This window comes from Dermacentor silvarum, chromosome 4, assembly GCF_013339745.2.
Source record: "Dermacentor silvarum isolate Dsil-2018 chromosome 4, BIME_Dsil_1.4, whole genome shotgun sequence".
Classification (NCBI taxonomy): Eukaryota; Metazoa; Arthropoda; class Arachnida; order Ixodida; family Ixodidae; genus Dermacentor; species Dermacentor silvarum.
Window position 1 is genome coordinate 118,113,982 of NC_051157.2, and position 15,245 is coordinate 118,129,226.

General features: G+C 51.1%; 1 protein-coding gene across 1 annotated transcript in view; it reads left to right on the forward strand.

The window, feature by feature from the left end:
* Positions 1 to 283: 283 nt before the first annotated feature.
* The window catches only part of LOC119448860 (uncharacterized), a 62,127-nt gene continuing 47,165 nt past the window's right edge, over positions 284 to 15,245 (forward strand). The window contains exons 1-2 of the mRNA XM_049666529.1: positions 284 to 347; positions 11,270 to 11,344. Coding sequence (XP_049522486.1) covers positions 284 to 347; positions 11,270 to 11,344 — 139 coding nt within the window. The remainder of the gene's footprint in view (positions 348 to 11,269; positions 11,345 to 15,245) is intronic.

The following is a 15,245-nucleotide window of genomic DNA, read 5'->3' on the forward strand; positions in this document are numbered from 1 at the left end:
TTAGGCGTTGCCCCTTCCAACGAGCTAGGATGGAGGCCTTAGCCTCCAGAAGATGGGCGAGGCGGCTTTCCATGCGTTCAACTGGGGCATCTGTAGTTACCACCCGAGTAGCTGTTTGAAAGTCAGTGCGTAGCGCTTGCATCCAGGTGTTGATATCGGCAATGCCTTCTGCTGAGGCAGCACCAATGCGTATCTTACGAAAAGCATCCCAGTCGGTAATGGCGAATTCTTTAGTGGGGGCAGGGGTGGCAGCGAGTTGGGGTAAATATATAGCAAGGATATAATGGTCGCTGCCCAGGTCTGGCTGTATATTGGTCCAATGAGCATTGTTGATATGTTTGATGAAGGTGAGGTCGGAGGTACAGTCCCGGGTAGTGGAGGTACCGAGGCGTGTGGGAAAGGAGGGATCCGTGATAAGGCTGAAGCCTAAGTCGTGGCAATCTTGCCAGAGATTTCGAGCTGCAGCTTCCGTGGGAACGTAACCCCAGCCTGCATGGGGGAGGTTGAAATTACCACCGATGAGGAGGGGGTGCGTTCCAGCTACGTGAAGAGCCTTCTTAAAGAGGGTGAGGAAGCGACACTTTGCTTTGTCCTTGGGGCTATTGTAAATGTTCAGAAGGAAGATGCATTCTTTCCGTTTGCCATTGGGAATTAATTCGAGGAATAGGTGTTCGATGTGAGGACTATGCAGATCATGTTGAATAACAGGGATACGATGCCGTACTAGGGTGTAGACCCGGCGAAGAGGGTGGGTGGTATGGAAGGTTTGATAACCAGGGAGCGTGGTGGGGGCGTTATTGGTTTCTTGAAGTAGGATATCATCCGGGCGGCGGGTATGTTGGCATAGGTATTGCTTAAGTACCGGTTGTTTCTGGTGAAAGCCTCGGCAGTTCCATTGCCAAATGAGGCTCACACTAATCATCATGGCTCACACTAATCAAGACAAAACGGCAGAGAGTTTTTTTTTCTATTTCGCCGTACTGCATATTCTTAGGCTTGCTCTTAAGTGCTTTGTATCTAGTGTGTGCTCTGTGAGAAAAAAAAATGGTTTGTTTCATTTTGTAAACATTATTATTGTTGTAAAGAGAAACATTTCCTGCATGCACTAACAGGGATACTTGTAATATTTTTGGAATCTGTGCAGTTCCTTGAGTATTCTTCCGCTGGGCTGAATTTGCTTATTTTTCACCGCTGCAATAATATTGTACATGATATTTGCTTCGATGCTGTTCCTAATAAAATGTACAAACTTGAAAGTGCATTCGAAAATAAAAGCAATTTTATGCGCTCAAAGAGAAATGCCGCCTGCTCACTTAAATCATTGCTCGAATTATTTTATAAAATTAGAAATAAGCTTGTTTTATATTTTAAGGAATATAATTTTTCATAAATATATGCGCCGTGTTTTTCTTTTCGGCGATGTGTACCCACACGTCGTGTATAAGCATTTATGATGCAAGAAAACTGTCCGCAACTTGACCAAGCGCGGCCAGCTTGGGCAACGCTCCACTGCTAATGGGAGCGGCGCCAGCTCGAAGCTGGCCTTATTGGGCCGCAGTGGACGATTACACGGTGATAACTAGCACTAGATATATATATATATATATATATAAAACGAATCATCGCGCTCAGATTATCGTCACTGTAACTGCTACAAACTACCGCAAGCTACCCACTTTGGTGGCGAACCAGCGCCCAAATTCAGGCACTCGCGACGTCATCGATAACGCCTCCCGAGCCGTCGCAGTCACAATGGCAAAGTTTTTATATATTGCCACACCTTGCAACATGTGGGACATAATTAGAAAGCCGAAGACGCGCGCTAGTCCACGCGCCATGCGCCGGCACCTGCTTTGACGGGCGCCAGCGAAGAGGCAGATGAAGTGACTCCGATCCACGCGCGGGTGCCTGAGCTTTGCGTTTGTTGAGCTGGCGGTCAGAGACTCGACGCTCAACGCCTCAACGCTTCAGGTGGTCTGTTCTCCTAGAACGTGACATTTCTGGTGGAGGTGCTGGGTAGCCCTCGACCTATGCAACAGACCCCTCCTAGCAGCAAGAACATCAGCGCCATACCGTAGCTTACACCAGTGCACCGTGCCAGCCGGAGAATTCGGGGACTGGCCCCTGAGCTTGTGCCGTCAACCAGGAGCACAATGGCTGCGTTGGAAGGTACGGCGAAAGTACCAACTCATTTAACGTTGCAGAGCCCGCGAGTGCCACGTTCCTTCCACGGCGACCTTTATGAAGACGTGGAAGATTGGCTGGGCGACTTTGAACGAGTAGCAGATTGCAACGAGTGGGACGACCGAGCGAAATTAAAGAATGCGTATTTCAGCCTCGAAGACGGTGCTCGTACCTGGTTACAGAACCGCGAAGAGGCCCTGACATCATGGCGTGAGTTACGTCGGCGGCTCTTGGACACGTACTCGAGCCCCGATCGCCGAGAGCGAGCAGAACGGGCCCTCCAATCGCGTGCTCAGAAGCCCAATGAAAGTGTTCGGATGTACGTTGAAAACATGACACGTCTCTTCAGGCGAGCCGACCCTAGCATGCCTTAAGACAAGAAGCTCCGTCATTTGATGCGGGTTGTCAAAGAACAGCTCTTCGGTGGGCTTGTTCGTAACCCGCCGAGGACGGTTACCGAGTTCCTCGCAGAAGCCGTTGCTATGGAAAAGGTGCTGCAGCAGCGGTCGAACCAGTATGACCAGCAAGTGAATGCTGCTTCGACAACCATCGGTCTGGGAGCTTTCGCGACTGACATTAAAGTGCTCCCCGAGCTAATACGATCGGTAGTCCGCGACGAGCTGCAACAGCTGCACCGCGCGCAGCAGCCTACGGTGAACTGCATCGCTGACATCGTGCGTGACGAAGTGCAGCATGCACTCGGGGTACCTCAACCTCGCCCCGAAAGAACACCCCAGGCGAGTAAATTTCGGCGCACGACATACGCTGACGCGTTGAGGCGCAGTCTCCCCGCATCGGCAACATCCCCACTCGTGGCGACCGATTTCCAGCGTGAGACGTATGGAGACACACTGAGCCGCTCCATCCCTGCATCAGCTCCGCCAAGTCCCGTTGCCCTCCACTCGGCACAGGCGGTACCTCACTTTCGCGACAACCGCCCTGTCACACGTAAATCGGACATTTGGCGCACGCCCGACCGACGAACGCTTTGTTATCATTGTGGTGAGGCGGGTCACGTATACCGCGAGTGCCACTACCGCCTACTTGGACTGCAGGGTTACGCGGCCAATTCACCTCGACCCCGGTTCGGACAGAGGCCGCCCGAAATTGAAGCGTTCATCGCCCAGCAGCGCGCGCCTCAGTCATCAAGACGCCAGTCGCGATCGCCATCACCGCGGCGATCCTATCCAAGTCGCGAAGGTACGTCGATGATGACGCAGGGATGGTCTCCGAGCCCTCGCCTGGAAAACTGACGTCAGCGACCTTCAAAGGCGAGGCCGCTGATGCGCGACGTGCTGAATATCTCTCAGCGACGCAACCTCGACCCGACGGAGATTCAGCGACACCTGTACCCAGAGATTTGGACCTCCAAGCGACGCGACCGCGACCTGACGGAGATTTAACGACGCCTGTACCTCAGCCTGCAGACAAGTTCGCGATGAACATACCTGTGCTCGTCGACGGGAGAAATGTCAGTGCGCTAGTCGACACCGGCGCCGATTACTCAATTATTAGCGGAAAATTGGCGAGCCTTCTCAAGAAAGTTATTATGCCTTGGACTGGGACACAAGTTCGTACAGCTGGCGGACACGTTATCGCACCGCTTGGCGTGAGCACCGCTAGGATACGAATCCGAAAATGCACGTTTCTCGCTAGCTGCATTGTCCTGCGTGAATGTTCCCGTCATTTAATTCTTGGAATGGATTTTCTCTGGGAATATGGTGCCATCATCGACCTCAGGAAGCGTTACATCATTTTCTCTGCGAGGAACGCTACGGCACAAGATGATGCCTGCCGCCATAGAGCCGGACTTGGAGTTTCCGACGACAGCGTAACTATACCGCCTCGTTCCAGCGTTATGATTCAGGTGACATCTGAAGGGGCGCGCAATGGTCAAGTCCTAGCAGAAGGCAACATGTCCCGTGTGCTGAACCTCGGAATTTGCGCGGCACGAGGCATCATTCACCTTCGAGATGGCCGGGCTGAAATATTGCTCACAAATTTTACCAATGAGCATCGACTTCATCGCCGCCGAGCATCGACGTTTGTTCAACTGGGGGTCAGAGACTCGACGCTCAACGCCTCAACGCTTCAGGTCGTCTGTTCTCCTAGAACGTGACAATATGTATATATATATATATATATATATATATATATATATATATATATATATTGGCACGTGCCGTCACATATGAGCCATCTGCTGTGGCACGTACACGCTTGGGGTTTGGAAGAAGAAGAGAACGTTCTTCTTTTTGGTCTGGTTCCAGTAAAGACGTGGACTTCTGGCTGGATCTGTTGTTTCGCCCGCTACATTACTGGTGGAAGTGCTGGGTAAATGCACCTTCGGTCCCAAGTTTCCGCAACACTGCTAGCATCTCACAGACAGCCACAGCTCCCACAGCAAGAAGCAGCCGCCGCCTGCAAGGACTACCACCCGAATTCGTTCCCTTGTCGTCGAGACTAGAAAGAACAATGTCAACGACCACTACAAACCAGGCGAGCCAAACCCACGATTCCCAGTATTCTCTCCCGCATGTTTTTCATGCGCCACAGACGCCCAGACCGTTGCATGGAGACACTTTTGAAGATATTGAAGACTGGCTGGACCACTTCGATCGGGTTGCCAGCATCAAAGAGTGGGATGTTATTCGCAAGCTGCGGAGAGTTTACTTCGCGCTAGAAGAGTCTGCGAAGAGATGGTATGAGAACCATGAGGGTTCCTTTGCGACATGGCACAAGTTTAGCCGACAGCTCCGCGATGCGAACCGCAACGCCGAAAGAAAGGAGAGAGCTGAACAAGCCATCTCTTCTAGGAACCAGCGGCCCAACGAGAGAGTCTCGATGTTTGTCGAGGACATGCTTTTTCTTTTCAGACGCACAGACCCTGCAACGCCCGAGAGAAAGAAGGTGCGACATTTAATGCGTGGAATCAAGGAACAGCTTTTCGCCGGACTTGTACGCAATCCACCAACAACTGTGGCCGAGTTCGTGAGTGAGGCAACCACGATGAAGCGTGCTCTCCAGCAGCGGTCGTCACAGTACGAACGCCACGACATCACGGCTACAGCGTGCTCTCTTGGGTTCAACAGCGAGAAGCACGCCCTCGCAGACTTCATACGTAGCGTTGTGCGTGACGAACTGCGGCAACTCCAAGCAGTGGCACCAGTGAGACCCCAACCACCCATGACAGCACTTTCGGACGTCATCCGGAGTGAAATCAGACAGGCGGTGCAACCACTCGCACCACCAAGACCTTAGGTCCCTGTGCTAACCTATACAGCGGCATTGAGGGCTCCTGCACCACCTTCTACAGATCCCATCATGTGTACAGTGGACCAGGCTACACATCTGCTCCCGGACACCTCTTCGCATACGCTATGCGGCTCAAGGTACCCGAGCGTACCTACGTATCGACCACCTGATCACTCAAGACAGAGCGCTACTAAGGCAAGTGTATGGCGCTCGTCGGATAACCGTCCGCTATGCTACCACTGTGGCGAAGCGGGTCACGTGTACCGCGACTGCCAGTACCGCCAGCTAGGTCTCCGCGGCTTCCATCCCGGCGCGCGGTGCCCACGTTACGGTGAGCGTCCCCGCGAAATCGAAGCGTATTTGACGGGCCAGCGAATTCCATCGACTGTTCAGCGCCGCCAATCGCGATCACCATCCCCTCGCCGGTCCGTGTCACCTAGCTTGCCCTCGTCGCCTTACGCTCCCCTAAGGAACCGCTCACCGAGTCCCCACAGGGGAAACTAGGAACCGCGACTTCTGGGGGTGAAGTCGCTTTCCAACGAACATTCCAAGAACCTCCCTCGACGCAAGGACCCGACGACGATCGTTCCGATTTTTCTTTATTTTCCGACAGTACTAAGATTATTTCTGCCGACATCGCCGTAGTTGTTGATAATCATGCTGTCACTGCCCTCGTCGACGCCGGTGCCGACTATTAGGTTATGAGCGGGGCACTGGCACCTAAATTGAGGAAAGTCACCACGCCATGGCAAGGGCCCCAGTTAGGCATGGCAGGTGGCCATCTGGCGATGCCAACTGGAATGGGCACGGCACGTATTCGTATCCGTGCGTCGACGTTCACGGGGCCTTTCCTCGTATTACCTGTGTGCTCGCGCCCAATAATCCTTGGAATGGACTTTCTTTGTGAATACGGCGCAATAATTGACTTACGTGAGTTGCTGGTGTCGTTCGAGGACATTTTTCCTTCTGAAGCTGACATCACCCAAGTACCGAAGACCGTGCTACGCGTGTCCGATGAATCCGTGACTTTGCCCCCTCGCAGCAGCCTCTTTGTCGGTGTGGAATGTGAGCAGGACGTTCCCCACGCTGTAATTGCGGAGGCAAATTTGTCTTTCCTCCATGCACAACAACTATGCGTTGCCAGAGGAGTTATTCAGCCTCGAAACAGACAGGCTCACCTGCTGGTCACGAACTTCAGTGAGGAATATCGCCATCTTGCCAGACGCACCGCGATTGCATACTTTGCGGAAATTGCCGACGTCAACTGTCCGCCAGTATTAGCTGCCCTTTCGCCGTGTGACCATTCTGCCAAGGCGTTTGCGAGCACTCTAGATGTATACCCGAGCCTACCATCAGAATAACGAGAAAGGCTTCTGGACGAACTCGATTCTTTTCGAGATTGTTTCGCTACAACGACGAAGGTTAACCTGACGCCGCTTGCCCAGCATCGTATCATTACCGAACCTACCGAAAGGCCCGTTCAACAACATGCCTATAGCGTATCGCAAAAGGAACAAGACGCTATACGTCATCAAGTTCAGCAGATGCTTAAAGATGACATCATCCAGCGATCGACCAGTACCTGGGTTTCGCCAGTTGTGTTCATAAAGAAGAAAGATGGTACCTTGCGCTTTTGCGTGGATTATGGAAAATTAAATAAGATCACGAAGAAAGACGTTTACCCCCTGCCCCGAATAGATGACTCCTTGGATCGTATAGATGACTCCTTGGATCGTATACGCCCGGCCATGGCGGCCGCATTTCGATGGGGGCGAAATGCGAAAACACCCGTGTACTTAGATTTAGGTGCACGTTAAAGAACACCAGGTGGTCCAAATTTCCGGAGTCCCCCACCTACGGCGTGCCTCATAATCAGAACTGGTTTTGGCACGTAAAACCCCATAATTTAATTAATTTTTTTCCTATACGCAACGCTCGCTACTTTTCTTCCATGGATTTACGCAGTGGCTACTGGCAAATCTCCGTTGACGCGCGTGATCGTGAAACGACCGCTTTTATTACTCCTGACGGCCTCTACGAGTTTAAGGTGCTTCCTTTTGGGTTATGCTCAGCGCCAGCTACTTTTCAAAGAATGATAGACACGGTTCTCTCTGGGCTGAATTGGCAGTCGTGTCTGGTTTACCTCGAAGACGTGGTGGTCTTTTCAGACACATTTGCACAGCACGTCCAGCGCCTTCAGACAGTTCTCCAGGCAATTCGAACAGCTGGACTTTCTCTAAAACCCGAAAAATGTCATTTTGGATACGAAGAACTGAAGTTTTTAGGTCACGTTGTGAGCCATGCCGGCATCCGCCCAGACTCAGAGAAAACGAGCGCCGTCGCCGCATTTCCCGTGCCAACAAATAAGCGCAATCTACGCCAATTTCTGGGGCTCTGTGCGTACTACCGACGCTTTGTCAAAAATTTCTCTAAAATCGCTGAACCCCTCAACCAACTTACGAAGGAAGGCATCCCGTTTGTTTGGGGTCAGGATCAGTGGCTCGCATTCGATACCCTCCGAAACCTTCTCCAGGCCCCGCCTGCACTCGGTCACTTTGAGGAGACCGCTGACACGGCGTTGCACACAGACGCCAGCAACGTCAGCCTTGGAGCTGTCTTGGTTCAGCGGCAAAATGACATAGAGCGTGTGATTGCCTATGCGAGCCGAACGTTATCCGCTGCCGAGAAAAACTACTCTGCCACAGAAAAAGAATGCTTAGCCGTTGTCTGGGCCATAACAAAGTTTCGGCCATACTTGTACGGTCGCCCATTCAGAGTAGTCAGCGACCACCATTCCCTTTGCTGGCTCGCGAATCTCAAAGATCCCTCAGGTCGCCTGGCGCGATGGTGCCTTCGACTGCAAGAATTTGACGTCACCATCGTTCACAAGTCAGGACGCAAACACACCAACGCTGACTGTCTCTCACGCGCACCAGTCGGAAGTGCCCCCGCTGACCTTGAAGAGGACGACAGTTTTCTTTCTGCCGTATCAGTAACAGACATGGCTCAACAACAGCGCGACGACTTGGAGCTCAGTCCTCTCATGGACTACCTGGAAGGACACACGGCAAGTCTTCCTCGAAGTTTCCCACGCGCGCTAGCCTCCTTTTGTTTCCGGGATGGCGTCCTTTATAAGAAGTTTGACCATACGCAAGCTACATACCTGTTAGTTGCGCCGACCTCGCTTCGTGACGATATTTTACGTGCCTGTCACGACGAGCCATCGTCCGGACACCTGGGGTACACACGCACGTTGGAACGAATTCGCCGCTCTTACTACTGGCCACGTCTCGCAGACTGTGAAGCAGTACGTTCGCAGATGTCGCGACTGCCAACGACGTAAGACTCCACCTGCGCGGCCAGCGGGACTGCTACAACCAGTAGCAATACCGCAGAGGCCATTTCATCAGATTGGTATGGACTTGCTGGGATCATTCTCCCCGTCTTCGTCTGGCAATCGGTGGATTCTCGTTGCTACCGATTATCTAACATGGTACTGCGAAACAAAGGCACTCCCAAAAGCTACCGCAGCAGACATCGCCCATTTTTTCGTACACAGCGTTGTCCTCCGTCACGGAGCGCCAGCGGTCGTCAGTGCCGATCGTGGGACAGCTTTCACCGCCGAGATGTTACAGGAAGTCTTGAGGCTAAGTGGCACTGCACATCGCAAAACGACGGCTTATCACCCCCAAACAAATGTACTGACTGAACAGCTTAACAAGACAATCGCGGATATGCTGTCAATGTATGTGGTCATTGACCACAAGAACTGGGACGATATCCTTCCTTACGTCACTTTTGAGTACAATACCGCAATTCAAGAAAGTGCAGGCTTCACACCTTTTCGCATAGTGCACGGTCGAGAGGTCACCACGATGCTCGACGCCATGCTCCCGAAAACTTGGGGATGTTTCACACGGATGTGGCTATGTTCGCCCAGCCCGCCGAGGAGGCCCGTCAACTCGCGCGATGCCGTATTCAGTGTCGCCAAACTGCAGACGCATGGCGCTACAACCTTCGCCACCGCGATGTTGCCTACAATCCTGGCGATGAAGTGTGGGTGTGGACCCCCATCCGACAGCGGGGCCGGTCAGAAAGGTTGCTGCGTCGCTACTTCGGTCCCTACAAGATTGTACGGCGACTCAGTGACGTTACCTACAAGGTTCTTCCAGAAGGCACCCCAAGAAACTCCCGTCGGCTTCCTCAAACTGAAGTGGTTCATGTTTCAAGACTAAAACCATATTTTTCGCGCCGTGACTCGACCGTCGAGTGACTAAACTACATTGACGACTTACACCGTTCTTTTTTCTTAGCTTTTTTTTTGTTCGTTTTCGTTGTGTTCTGTGTTTTTTTACTTTTCTTCCTTCTTTCGCATCAGCAGATTGTTCTCTCGCGTTACGACACAGTTATTGTCCCTCATTTTATTGCGATAGCAATTATATGGACACTTCAACGGGATTTCTGCCGTCGTCGTCGCCGTCGCCGTGAGGTTCCGTATAGATTACAAGGGCGATAAAATCGTCGCCGCGCGCCGTATGCGCGAGTAAAAGCGCGCAGGGGACGCGCGCTATCACGGAGAGCCAACGCACGGCGGAAAGCAAACGCGATTGTCGCGCGAAAGGCCGGGGGGGGGGGGGTATGGGGGGGGGGGAGGCGGGGAGACGCTGTGCTACGGCACCAAATGCTTATCTTGCAACCCAGCGCAAGGGGAACTGGCAACGCAATCTCCCACGCGAAAGCAAAAAAAAAAAAAAAAAAAGCGGGGAGGCTGCGCGGGAGGGAGGGGGGGAGCTGCTTCTACTCTGCCAACAAATGAGGGCGGCACAGTGGCAAATCTTTGAGAAAAGTTTATCTACCAGAGTCTGCTGATCTTGGCAATAGTGCCTATCGATAACTAATTTACTCAAAATGCATATCCAAGTGATGAGACGTGTAAGGTTTTGCTTAGAATGAAGCGATTTAACACCAAATTCGGGACCTAAGTTGCTGCTTATGGAGCTTAAGAATTCACGGAACCCTAGCCATAAGCAGCTTCGCTGTAAAAGAGAGAATTCTCGCCAAGCCCGCTTGAAAGCTTAATTTCTTTGAAAGAATAATTTCCCACATTACTGGTTTGCGTGCAAAGATGCTTGCTTTAGGTTTGCCGAGTATATAAAATATAGAAATGCTGATTGGTAGATGTGATAATAGTGTAATAGCAGATGATTGGTTGCGTTTGAAAAAAAAAAGGTGACATTGCCGTCGCCACGTCAAGGCCGTAATAAAAAAGGGAACATTAAAAAGCTGCAGTGGTACAAAAGAAGAAAAAAAAAAACGGTTCTCATGGCGTTTAGGCTCAGTTGATTCAATATTGTATCAGTAAAATAAATGCATAATTGGTCGAGTTAACACGTGTTCTCTTTATAGTAGGGTAATTGTAGGTGATTCGGAGCGATGGGTATGCAAGCATAAGGCAGCTAAGTAAGAATTCTTCGCATTAGTAGACAATTTTCAAAATTTTCATAGTATTTTTTCTATTTCGAGGTATCGGTAAGCAACTCATCTACCGAACAAAATAAGGGCTGCTGCATATGAGCAGAATAGATTTGTCGCACAAGCATTCATGCTTCACAATAACAAAGAAGATTTCAAAGCTATACGACATAAACAACGCGTCAATGTTTTGTAAGCAGTCCTGAGCTGCATATGAATTACCTTATTCTTCTAGCTTGAGAATCATCGAATAGCACTGATAAGTACTCCCGGTTCACTGCACGATGCTTTGACTTGAATAAAGACCTTAAACTTAAAGCATTGGCACATAATAAACGTGTTTCAATATTTATTCTAGTAACGGGGTCAACAGCGTTACGGAGACCGACTCTACCTAAGCTGCCGAAGATTCCGAAGATAGTGCGCAATTTGGGTGAGTATACTACTGTCTCGCAAAAAGATAAAATAAATCTGCGCATTTGATGTCAGCAAGGAAGTAGGAATAGCCGAATATTCGAATTTTCGAATATTCTAATATTGAAAACTAAACAAATATTTTGCCATAACCGACTGTTAAAGTCTGGTTAGTGTTCTCCCTGTGCTAAACTAAGCGTCGGAAGTTGTGCATAGTGAAACGACATAAGTTTATGGTGCTGTGTAGAAGCGAGAGAAGTAATGCAGGCTTTGTTTACGCTTCCGCCGCGGAAGCCTGCTTGAGAACCGGAGGTTTTTGCTTGTAGTCTGTGATTTAGTGATTTGTCACTCTAGTCATGAAGCAAGTATATCGCTTACGCTACAACGAGTGATGTAAATGCGTCTTTTCAATGCGTCTAGGGCACACATTTCCTTGAGCACTTCCTTTTCGTTTACCGGCACTCCTGTTGGCTGCCAAAAGTAGTGAGTGTGGGTTCCATTATTGAAAAGCTTTCTATACAGCAGGCGTTCATTATAAGAAAGGATGTAACCAGGATCATAGAAATGTTGAACAGTTATTCCTCTAGCTTTTTCAAATAAAAATAGTTCTTCTTTCTGGGGCTTTTACGTGCCAAAACCAGTTCTGATTATGAAGCACGCCGTAGTGGAGGGCTCCGGATTAATTTTGACCACCTGGGGTTCTATAACGTGCGCTACAACGCAAGCACACGAGCGTGTTTGCATTTCGCCTCCATCGAAATGCAGCCGCCGCGGCCGGGATTCGATCCCGCTACCTCGTGCTCAGCAGCGCAACGCCTTAGCTGACTGCGCCACCCCGGCGGGTAAATAAAATAAAATTAGTTACCTTGTGTTTAAAACTGTTTCTTTATTTCTGTTATTATTGCGATAGCAATTATATGGACACTTCAACCGGATTTCTGCCGTCGGCGTCGTCGTCGCCGTCGCCGTGAGGTTCCGTATAGATAAAATCTTCGCCGCGCGCCGTATGTCCCAGCGGAAGCGTGCGGGGACGCGCGCTATCACGGAGAGCGATCGCACTCAATCTCCCACGCGCAAGCAAGGAAGCGGAAAGCCAGCGCCGGAGGGAGCAGGGGGGGGGGGGGGCACTTCTCTGCCAACAACCGCGCTCGTCACTCGTCCGCACAGTCTCTTATCTCTCCCACGCGCAAGCAAGGAAGCGGCAAGCCAGTGCCGGAGGGAGCGGGGGGGGGGGGGGGGGGCGCACTTCTACGCTGCCAACAACCGCGCTCGTCGCTCGCTCGCACCGTCTCTTATCTCCACACGGCTCTGACCTTTATGCACCGTGCATTCGCCGCTAAGTTTCCGTTGAAGCGATAGACCGCACGTACCTTCACCGCTGCGGCGTATCCGCTTGCTGCCAGAGTTTTGACGGTCGTTGTCTGCAGTCATTCAGTGTGATCTATTCATGTTTGTTTGTGCGCGCTCACACCACGCTTGTTCATTCAGTTAGTAATAGTCGGGCCACATTTTCCAACGCACGCTGCACATGCAATGCTGCCCGGATCGGCAGTGCAGCGCTACAGATGTGTCCCTTCGCACGCGCTGCCCACGGGAAGCGCTTCTCATCAACACCACCGTTTCACACGCGCCTTCTCGTGGTCATCGAGTCTCTCGTCATGTCGGTCTACTTACGCCGCAGCACACCTCCTTACTTAATCAGCTCATGTTTACTACAATTCATATTGCTACCAAAGCCGCTCACCTTACTTCGTATGACATTGCTGTGTTGCTATCGCATTCATTGCTTCGCGCTTAGGGCGAAATTGTGACATTTTTTTAGGTATCTTTTGCGCACTAGTCATTAGAGAGTAATAGCCCAGCGGGTCTACGGGCCAGCGGGCGAGCGGGATGCCACTGGGCATAGCGTCCCGCACATGCGGTACGCCCCAATCGATAGCGAATGAATAGCTAATCGATAATCGATCAATAATCAATAAATTCCGAAAAATGCTGGAGATGACTTGGTAGTGCTTAGCCTAGCCCAAATACGTAGCCAATACTTTGCGATAGCCAATCCATAGCCAATCAATAGATAATCAATCAATAATCAATAAATTACAGAAAATTCCGGGGATTACTTGGTAGTGCATAGCCTAGCTAGCCCAAAAGCCAGGACTAGCTATAGGTGCCCATCAGCTCCGCTGTCTCTTTAGCATTGCGCCTCCAGTGCAAGCTACGCTAATATTTTATATTGTTTTTCTTTCTGTCTTTCCCTGGCTTCCCCAGCCCTCTTCCAGTCCTATGCACCAAGCTCCTAACGAGAAATTTGTATATGCTTTATCTCCCTGCATTTAATGTCCTTATTTATTCAAAGGAAAATCCCTTTCTTGGCGAGTTATCCCCACATTTTTACCGGGTATGCCTATAGCCTGTTTCATGGGCCGATCCCGGAAATAACGCGGTCCAAAAATGTGCACCAAACCGGAATATAGATCTCCTACCGGTGCTCGCAGTGGTTTTGGTACCGGTGGCACTGATTGTAGCAGTTGTACCAATGGCATTGTATCAGAACGAGGTGGTACTGGTGGTAAGGGGGGTTTGTCGCATTCTTTTATGGCAGCTACAGTTTTCAGACGCTGTCGGTGCTTGATAATGATAGAAGTAAATTAATTGGCAGAAGGTTGGGAGATGGTGGGTTCTTGGTCTCACTACGTGACCGGAAGCCCCTCGCTCTCGGCGAACTCTTTGGCCCACTGCTTGAACTGCTCGAACCCCGCAGTTGTACTGCCGGGTTCGAGGTTAACAGCACGGCCTACCACCGCTAGGAAGTAAGGAGCTCACCCACTTCGGTAGGACGGGGGTCCTCCGGACAATTCGAAAGTATGTGATCTAATGTGGCTTTATCGCCACGAGTGCAGGAGGGAGAGTATTGACCGGTGCAAGCTGGGGTGCACAATGCTGAGCCGGGCGTAGGGGCTGCTGAGCCGGGCGTAGGGGCTGCGGAGACGCGCATAAGTCGTTTCTGGGGTGGGTATACGTGAGAGTATACTTCCGGGTTGGGGAAAGAGTGGGTCTGTAACTGACGCCAGATGATTTTCTGGGCCTTGGTTAAGGTCTGGTGAGGAGGTGGGCGGAGTTGCCTAATCAGGCGATAGTGCTGAATCCTCGGGCGCTAGTCTTGGCTGCCTTGTTCCCCGAGTTGAAGGAGTGGGCGGGGACACAGATATTAGATCAGTGAGTCGGAGCGCATATGGCGAGTACCGAAGGAGGTGCCCGATGATGGATAATATGCGGCCCTTTTAAAAGCCCTACGGCGGCTGAAAGTCGCATTGGCGGTGGTGTTGGCAGTTGCTTGAGCAATCGCAGCTTCCTACGCTGTTTCGGAAGAGGGGGGTTGAGTAGTTGCAACCGCGCGCGAGGTGCCGGTCCCAGTTAGCGCTGCCAGCGCGAACGCGTCGTGGGTAGGGTATTCGGGTGTATCGCCGTGGTCGGAGCTGGAGTACTGGGCATGCTATAGCGAAGCTGTTTATGGCAAGGGTTCCGTGCATTTTTGTTCTGCATGTGGCAAAAGCTCAGGTCCCGAATTTGATGCCAGATCGGTTGATGCTATGCAAAAGCTAATACGTCTCATCGCTTGGATATGCGTTTTGAGTAGATTAGTTATCACTAGGCACCGTTTTCAAGAGCAGTTGACTCCCAGGTAGGTAATAAACGTTTCTCAAAGATTTGAAGCTTTGCGAGCTGCGCGGCCATGTCTGCATTCGCAACACCCTCTCGTTACCTGCGTTCCAAGAGCTTGCGTATCTAGTTTCCTTTCCTGCTGCTCTCCCATGGTGGCGCTGCCATCGAAATGTCACGCTTGTCTAGTTTCCTCCGGCTCCTCGGGGCGGCGGTCCCGTCGTGTAAGCGAATGTATAGAGGGTGTATCATCGAACATT